Source organism: Microchirus variegatus (genome assembly GCF_963457635.1).
Source record: "Microchirus variegatus genome assembly, chromosome: 15".
NCBI lineage: Eukaryota > Metazoa > Chordata > Actinopteri > Pleuronectiformes > Soleidae > Microchirus > Microchirus variegatus.
Window position 1 is genome coordinate 16,191,755 of NC_139816.1, and position 9,853 is coordinate 16,201,607.

A 9,853-nucleotide genomic window follows, 5' to 3' on the forward strand; every position below is an offset into this window, starting at 1 on the left:
CTGGCAACCTCGAGTCTGGAGAGCGGGTATGGATACGACTCAGTACTTTAAATTTGAGTGTTTTGGCCACATTCTTACATATGGCGCCTTTAAATGTTCTAAAGTGGTTGTGTGAAAAAGATGGTGCAATCAATAGCTGCAGAATCTAAACTACACAAAACATAAGCACTGCTGGATGATATGAATGAAAACTGTCGTTCTGCCCCTGACTGACAATTAAGACAACTTGTTAAAAGAGAGGAAACAAACACTTTTACAAATTGTAATTGTGTGTTGTGGCCCAAAGTGTTTATTGTGCCTACATATAATTTACTGAAATTAAACTTTGTTTTCCTGAAATTTATATTGCGTTTTATACCGTTATTGGATTATTACCAAGCCCTATAGACCGACGCCAATCACAGGAGGACACAGAGCGACTAAACCGGATTCACTACATTATATTTTGGTTGTCTGATGATGTGGTGACAGGTGACAGACGAGACGACAGCGAACTCACCGAGTAAACTCAACATGGACTCTTCTACGCAGGTAAGACACGAAGCCTCTGACAACTTCACCTTACTGACTAATTCACTTATGTTCCTCGTGGACCACTGACTTCCTAGCAAGTTAAGTGGTGATAGAAGAATACCTTCAACTGCTGAGGCGTGTGGCGCTACGTAGACCAACTACGTCACAGTTCAGAGGTCGGAGTAGAGCGGAAGTTGTTGGCTAAATCTACGACTGCAAGTGCCGGTAGCATCTTGCTGGCTAACAACCTCCACAGTGAGCGTTTACTGTACGTCACTGGAAATAAGACAAGCGTACAATGTTTTGGATATGCGAAAGATGAAGCAGACAGGGCGGGGGACAATATTTTCGCCGACATCACCTCTAAAGAGGAGGATAAGCTAACCTAAAGAAACCCGGAAGTCGCGTTGAAGGTAGCTACCTATGATAGTAGCTTCATTGCTTGGGCTGTGAAATCAAAACCACTGATGAAATAAATCATGAACACTAACCGTGAGATAAGCTGACGTGTGTTTGTAGAATTGCCGCTTGTCGTTAAATCATCAGTCCATGCTTCCTGTTGGTAACTCCTACATAAGCTAAGTCGTTTAGCTCCGGGTAGCTCAGCTAAAGTCGCTATAAAAAAACACAACACTCAATTTTCACGTCAGATATTGACAGAGCCACGACTGTGCGAACAGTGGAAATACAAATATTAGCGAGCAGCACAGATACTCGTTTTCATTACATTCTCAACAAAATCCAGAGAGCTAATGGCACGGTATGTGACACTCCCCTCTGCACAGAGGCTTTATCATCATTGTGAATCAGATGTAGAGTCTGTGATAACACACAACATGCACGATTAACGCTTTTATGGAAAACATGACATCCTGCATCACTTCACATTATAATGTAGTCTGAGCTTACATACTGTAAGGGTGATCAGTGCATGTCTTAAGCTTGGGTTGCAACACAGACAGATGAAGAAGCTGACTGGCATTTTTCTGAACTAATATTTTGACCAGTATATCTGTTTGTAAGCAGGATTGTTGAAAAGTTATGTGTACCCAGTTTGCACCGAACTTGGTGGAAGGTTGGGACCAGGCAAGCACATGTTTAAATGATAGTTGAGATTTTTTGAAGAGCGGATGTATGAGGTATTGACACATCGTCAACACTGCACTGACTCAGCCCAGGACCTGGATGCTTGCTCTCATAGCATAGATGCCGGCAAGGACAGAAGTGAAAACAGGTTGTTTTTTTTGCCACAAAAGGCTCACCTAATATAATCTATATGTTTAGTCAACAAAAATGTTTTCATAGATGGACAGCCTTTTTGAGCTGGAAATTGAGGTTTGTCAACTACTCACTCCTCCCTGGCTCAGATTTACAGAAGTGACACAAACAGCAGTAAATCATCAGCTGCCATGTCCCCTTGAGCTAAAAACTCCTATTATCTCTGTGAACTTTGGTGCAAGAGAGTGAGCCATTATCAAACTTATTTTACCAACCAGAAAAGACCATCAATGAGGTAAAGAAGCAAACATAAGAAGGTGCAGATGCTTTATTGTTAAGCCTTTCATGTGTTTGAAATCCGTGTTGTCCCTCTTCACAGCTATGTTATCAGTGAGAGCAAGTGTCCAGGTCTCAAGTTGGTTCACGGAAATTGCAATACACACTCGGAAGTTCTGTTCCGAGTTGATATTTTGTCAATACCTCATTCAAACACACTTAAAAATACTGAAGTCTACTTTTAAGTAGTAATATGTGGATGGAACTGTTGGGCCTGGGTGGTGGCGGTATGAGGGCTTCAGCATGTCTAATTGTCTTATATTTGCTGATTCCCTTATACTGTCAACAATAACCAGCTTGGTAACCACATCGTACAAAACAGACATTGGCTACATCTAACATCCAAACAGGTTTTACCTTTGCAGGCACTGTAAATGGTGTAGATCATAATTCCACCATAAAAATGAGCATACAAAGGTGTGTCAATCTGTGTTGCAAATTTTCCTACCAAAGATCCAGGTTGTGCTTGAAGCTCCCACTGTAGAAAATGATGTCAAAGATGATCAATGTCTGATGGTCTCTTCATGTTCCCCCAAAGCTCCCAGAAGCTGAAAACATAATGAGTGCCAAATATGGCCTGGTGAGCTACAACAGTTCACGGAAGCACATTTCAATCTCCATCCCATCGTCCACGGAAGTGATGTCACCTCATATAAAGTCTGTGGAGGAGCTCAGAGTTCTGGGAGTCAACCTGAGCAACTTCAGTACCCCCATGCAGTTTTTGATATGTGTGGCTGGAGTCTTCCTCTTTTACCTCATCTATGGATACCTGCAGGTAAGAATGGAGGAAAGACACATGCATTTTTTTTAAATGTAACATTAAGTGCAATTAAGATGACATTTTCAAGCACATTTTAATCTACATATATTCAGATGTACATTTGGACATCATTTCGTGGTCGTGTTTGTAATTCATGAGTTGTCCCTCTGTCCAGGAGCTGATATTTTCTGTGGAAGGATTCAAGCCTTTTGGTTGGTACCTCACTCTGATACAGTTTGGTTTCTACTCCATCTTTGGATTAGTGGAGCTTCAGCTCACACAGGACAAACGCAGAAGGTACAGTTAAGGGGGAGACACTTTGACTTTTCTACACGATCAATAATGAACAAACTGTTTTACTTAAAGCTCCAGTGTGTGAGGAAAATGGAAATCACTTTCTCAACTACTTTATGTTTTCCAGGATACCAGGGAAGACCTATATGATTATAGCATTTCTAACAGTGGGCACCATGGGCCTGTCCAATACCTCGCTGGGCTACTTGAACTACCCCACACAGGTCATCTTCAAGTGCTGCAAACTCATCCCCGTCATGATTGGAGGAGTCTTTATTCAAGGTAGGCTGTGTCAACTGCATGTGCATTTCTACACAGGCCTTACCAATCCATGTAAATACTGTTGATGGGCACCTTTCTCTACATTATCTTTCATGTGAGATGATCTGATTAATGTGCAGCTCTGTGCCCATTAATATTGCAGCCCCCTTATTCATCCTCTGTCTTTCACATAATTAAGTAATTTGATCTGTGCTTGACATCTCAGCACCGTGGTTCAAAATGGTGTGTGTTTGATTACATTTGTTAAAACATGCCTTGTGTTAATTGTGTTTTGATAAGTGTGTTTGTTTAAACCTGATACAAAGGTTGAAGTCAACTGAAGTGAACAGGTGCTTTCTTGTGAATCTTCAACATTAAACCTTTTTTAAATTTGATGATGTATTGGAAACAGAATCCTTGAACATGAAAGGTGCATCATTAGTTTATGCACAGGTGTTTTAATTTACAGATGTACATGAAGGTTTTCAGTTATCCAGGTCACTGTATCTTTATGAGTTAAGACATAGGCGAATGGGTTTTTAATTTGCATTAATTTGCATCTCATCAGTCAAGAGAATTTGGGGAAGCACGTCTCACACCCCATTTCAGCCACTGCACACAGTTTCTGTAAATCAATGATCACCTTTCAACTTCATCCCTGTCTGTTGTTGTCGGCCGTCAGAGGCTTTACTCTCTCCTACATTTCTCACACTGGGCTTCTCAAGGTTCTGTGTCCTCAATGTCAGACATGTTTTGAGTTTCTCTTTCTTTTGCCTTCTTTCATTTCTGTCTGGATAGTTTGATGTGAAGTCAATGGTCCCTAAAGGGCTCCACGTGGAAAACAGAATTTGTTCACTTAGAATGCAAAGAGGAAATAAATTGGGAGAGAGGGATGGATAGATGGATGGAGGTATAGGTGTGGATTTGCATCTGATCCGAGGCCCTTCAAAGGCAAGTCAAGGAATCAAAGCTGACTCTAGCCAACCTGATGCTGCGTCCCCATGTCAACCTCAAGGCATCCATCAGTCAGCCTTTTTTTCCTCCTTGTAAGATTCCTTCATCCTGTTGTTTCTTCCTCTTTCTTGTAGCTTTTTTGTGTATTGTTACACAGACAATCACATAAAACCTATGTTCAGAAAAGATTCTCAAAGATAAAGTTACTTTTTTCCCCTAAAACCAGTGCCAACTTTTTTCTTTAAAAAAAAAAATCAGGCATAAAGAAAGTCTGAATAATTTAATTTTTATCTCGTTTTTGCTCTGTGAAGTCAAAATTTTAATAATGAGATTGAGAAATTAGGATTTTTTTTAATTGCACAAGCACAACTCTATATAAAAGACTTGCAGTCATAATAATTCAATGCTTAATGTCTGTGTTCCAGGTAAACGCTATAATCTGGCAGACGTATTGGCTGCTCTGTGTATGAGTCTGGGACTCATCTGGTTTACGCTAGCTGACACCAAAGTGGCTCCCAACTTCAATGTCACAGGTAATGTTTCCCAGATCCAACAGGAGATTCCACCGGATTCCCATGAATCCTTGAATACGATCACTGTTGTCAAATAAGTCTCCACATCATTCTCAAGGTTAGAGCAAAGAAAAGGGACATTAACCAATATTATCCTGTAAAGAAACTGCAGGCAGCTACAACAGACAACCAGTTTCATAAGAACAAAACTTAAAGGCTAATTTCTTAGCGGTTTTCAATACAAAATAAATTAATAAAGTTATTTATTGGACATACTAGAGTTGTTTTGTACTATATTATTTCCTATAAACATATAAACATATTTATTTTGTAAGCCTATTCCCACCTCAGCTAACTTTTTAGAGTAATTTAAATTTTTTTAAATTTTAATTCCCATGTCCTAAAAAACATGTATTTGTTCATCCAGGTGTTCTCCTCATCTCCTTGGCACTGTGTGCAGACGCCGCCATCGGAAATGTGCAAGAAAAAGCCATGAAGCTCCATAACGGCTCAAACTCTGAAATGGTACCTTGTTTGTCTATATAGATATATATATGTGCACACAATAAAGTAGTAGAGAGATGTGCTCATAAATATTGGTAATCAATGCAGAATGTGAAGCTCAGCTTGATCACTTGACAGTTGTGAATTGGTTTGATGTAACTCAGCGAACATCTGCTACTGTGTTGACAGGTGTTGTATTCGTACTCCATCGGTTTCGTCTACATACTGACAGGTCTTCTCTGTGTGGGTGGGCTGAGGACAGCGGTGGCGTTTTGCTCTGAGGTGAATGTTGCCTAAAATAATAAGAATGTGTACCTGTGGTGCTTCGTGCAGCAGCAGGCAGACTGTGTTATCGCAGATGTCATTCATGTCATCTGTGTCTTTGTTTTGCCCAAAAAGATAAACTGGATCTCGTCTCTTTGTTGATGTGCTGACTAATTAATAATTATAATCTGCGTGACACTCCTACTGTGTAGTTACTTTTTTAATTCAGGATCTATGAATTCATCTGCATCGAGACAATGCAGATTTAAGTAATTAATCTATATTATCTTATTTTGGCCTCTCTCCCAGCATCCTGTGACGACATACGGTTATGCATTCTTATTCTCACTTACGGGTTATTTTGGCATCTCTTTCGTACTGGCCTTGATCAAGCTGTTTGGAGCCCTGGTTGCAGTTACCGGTGAGTGTAAAATTTCATCAAACTATCTTTTTTTCTTAAGCATGAGCTTTTGGTTCAAATTTGTATTTAAATCAATATATCAAGAACTGGCACTGATGGTACCGCAAATATTTTACTTATATATTTTTTATATTTTTTTTTTTTCAGTAACCACTGGGAGAAAGGCCATGACGATTATACTTTCCTTCATGTTCTTCACAAAACCTTTCACTTTTCAGTAAGTACCGAAGCTTGTTTTTTTTTTTGTTTTTTTTACTTCGATCAGTTTTCTTGTTTATAGTCTACAGTGCGAACACTGACCTCTTGACAGGAAATAGACTCTGCTTTTTCTTCATATCCTCAGTCCACCCGAAGACCTTGACTACAGTACTGCTATTTCTTCTTGTTCTTCACTCTCTTGTTCGCCATCTAACTTTCAAAAAAGATTAGTTGGGTCAAAATTCAAATCACAGTTATTTGAAACAAATGCTCAACCACTTGAACTTAATGTAAAAAGGTGCCTTTAACCAACCTTTTGAATTTAACTTAAAATAACTATAAGATATTGTATATCTTTACTCACGCTGCATATTTAACCCAGGAATTCCATTGAATATCTGTTTGCCACCTATTGAGCGGAACAGGAAGTCAGACACCGTTCTTTAGAATAATGTTTTGATTATTTTGTTTTTTGCACACTTTGTGTGAGAGTGAAGGAACATACTAATCTACTAGCAGTTTTGCTAATAAGCTAAAACTACATAGAAAACCTCTTGTTAAATCAAACAAGGAACCATTTTGTGCTGCAACAGCATTAACCACTACTTAAACTACATATTAAAAATTACTTGTTTGGAAAAACACAGAATTGTATTTGTTTTTTGTAAACGATGATTTATAGCTGACCGATAGTCACTATGTAAAAAAAAATGTATCGGCGAACGCTTTCCCCTCTTCATAAAACGTCTGCGTAGCCAATAATATTTCACTCACGGCAGCTGCGTTGTCTTTACTGGCACCGCACTGTGTTTCTTGGCACATTAGCTGTAGATCGGTGAAACAGTGTGAAACCAATTTCAGGAATGTGTATTTCATCACTCATGGAGCCAGACGTGGGCACATGCACAAGAACAAGCATACACTGTTCAGAGTCATGTTCTTTTAGTGCTGCTACTAGTCAGAAACTCCATGTTGTACCTTTAAGTAGGTAATCTGATTTAAATTAAACGATATATTTGAGTGACCATCCTGTCAAAACGTGCCTATGTCATAGTAGGGCTGAACCATTTGGGGAAAATTTAATTTTCACATACATCCACACAACACCATTAAAACATTAACTGCTCTATGTTTTAGAGGATCGGTGTGAGAGAATGATTTTGGACGGTAAAATCCTCAGTCACTCTTGCGTTTCGACTGAGAACAATACCTTTACTTAGCAATACATAGCATGAAACATATGGAAGGGAGTGAAGCTTTTCGGTCATCTAATCAGCTGACTGCCGTGAGTCCAGCTCCACCCTTACCGTACCATTACTCTGGTACCCCATGGGAAGGGTACCAAAAAAATGGAACGGTTGGGGCCCGATTGTTTTGGTACTATTCTTAATCCTAAACTGAAACGTTCCACTTGGTGGAAACATGCCATTAGGGACCTGTGATAGTGAGACAGCAGACTGTGACAAATTGAGAAATTCTCTGCTCACTGCTCCCCTTCGCATTCGAGTCAGGTAAATACAGTGGCCTTAACGTACCACGTACCGGAGTATATAGTTCTTTCACCATCTTATGACCATCATGATAATCAGGCCGCCTGGATTTATAAAATATTCAGTGAGTGCTTCTGCCCATTTTTCCAAGATAACTTTCGATATCTGTCAACCAATAATGATAACCAGTTAGGAATATGGTACTGAGAAGCTGATTGGGTGCCGTGCCAATCCCAGCTGACATGGGTCTAAAGTAAAGGCAGGTCACACCCTGGACAGTTCACCAATCCATAGTTATTATTATCCATGTCACAAATGGTCTAGGACAGGGGTCACCAACGTGGTGCCCGCGGGCACCTGGTGGCTGCCCGCGGGCTCACTTCACTTCACCTCACTTGCATGTATCCGTATGATCTGTCAGTAAAATATCTTTGATATTGTTTATAAAAACTGGTAATCGTTAGGAGTAAGCACTGGAAGGAATGTGTATGCAGTTGAATGCATAATATTAATCATTTAAATGGTAAACAAACAAAAAAATATTATATGGTAGCCCTCCATATTATTTTTTACCCTTAAGGTAGCTCTCTGACTCAAAAAAGTTGGTGACCCCTGGTCTAGGAGTTACGGGAATGAGAAGTACGCATGCCAAATGTGAAGGTTATACACTCATTGAAACACACTTTTGGCAATAAACCAAACTGGACATTTAATACCAGGATGAAAATGTAAATATGAATTGTATCAAACAGGTCTGAGTTACATTTACATAGACATCCATGTCTTACTGCTTGTAAAATGATGACATTTATATTAATAATTAGCATCTCCTTATATTTGCATTTTGCAGCCCACTTTTAAAATGCTTAATCATTCCATTTCTCCCTCTGCAGGTACATCTGGGGCGGCCTTCTCGTACTCTTGGGCATCTTCTTGAGTGTGTACAGTAAAAACAAAGATAAAATGAAGCTTCCCTCCATCAAGGACCTCAGGAGCTGGCTGCTCAATGGAAAGAAAGTCCGCTTCCTCTCACAAAACGTATAGGAGGCTGCCACAGGCACGGTGGAAGTCCTGTACAGGCAGACTGAACATCTGTGCAGCTATGATGTTGGCCTCCCCTGTATCAGGGGATAAGCTGAAACGTGTGCCTGAGCTACAGGCCTCATCACTACCAACACTGAGCCAAGGACGCGCATACACGGTTCGAAAGCCAATCAGCCTCACTCACAGTTGACTTGGATAAATTGTGATGGGTGATGGGAGTTTCTGTATCCCGTCTGTCCTTGAATTACACCACTGGTGTAAAACTGACTGACTCCATCTTTAGGTAACTGAAGGAACTGTATGAATTTAAAAAAAAATAGAATCAGTGGCTCGTGAGTTCTTGTAAAAGAGAATGCTTCACGGAAACATTCCCAAAATGGAAGACAACACCCAAGACTTTTAAGACTGAAAAGGGAAGCCTGCGCCTTAGCTAACCAAATCACACAGTTTTGCACTGGAAGTGACTCGTGCACATAAAGCCTTTGACTGGTTAGAACAAAAAACTGGATAGAAGAATCCGAAGAGGCACGGGAGTTTGTCAAATGACGTGCGTCTCTGCTCATGACAGGAGGACTCAGAACATCTGATTAACATTAAAAAATTGTCTTGGTAAAAGTGGTGTTTTTCCATCGTTGACTGATACGACTGTAATCTAAATCTTTCAAAGTGTGTGATCGGTGTCATGTGTCGACATAACGGCACTACCATTATCTGCCAATGATGTGTTTGGGTGAAAGAGTAGCACTCTTTTTACAATAAAAACAACAAAAACAGAGACATTGACTCAGTAGTTTGTCTGATGCGTGTCGGCGGGGGACATTTGTTTACACAGTCATTTGACGAGAACTTGTCTTCCTTACAGTGACAAAGAATGGCAAATCATTCCATTTTTTAGGTGAACACACTCCCACTTTATCTCTCTTTCCAGTCCTTATTCTTCCACCACTTGAGAAAAGAGTTGAAATGTTGCCAAACTGTGTGTTTATCCACTCTGTGGCCTTGGGCATGTTTGATTAGGAGTCCAGAAAAAAAACTCGTGGGACTAGATGGAAAATAAACAGAATTTCTCACCATTCCTAAGCTG

General features: G+C 40.0%; 1 protein-coding gene across 1 annotated transcript; it reads left to right on the plus strand.

Moving 5' to 3' along the window:
* Positions 1–808: 808 nt before the first annotated feature.
* On the plus strand, positions 809–9,428 carry slc35b3 (solute carrier family 35 member B3). The gene is made up of 10 exons (XM_083901898.1): positions 809–926; positions 2,606–2,842; positions 3,003–3,124; positions 3,249–3,403; positions 4,762–4,869; positions 5,276–5,373; positions 5,542–5,634; positions 5,926–6,037; positions 6,185–6,254; positions 8,619–9,428. The coding sequence occupies exons 2-10, from the start codon at positions 2,627–2,629 to the stop codon at positions 8,767–8,769; spliced, it is 1,125 nt and encodes a 374-aa protein (XP_083758024.1). The 5' UTR covers positions 809–926; positions 2,606–2,626; the 3' UTR covers positions 8,770–9,428.
* Positions 9,429–9,853: the final 425 nt, after the last annotated feature.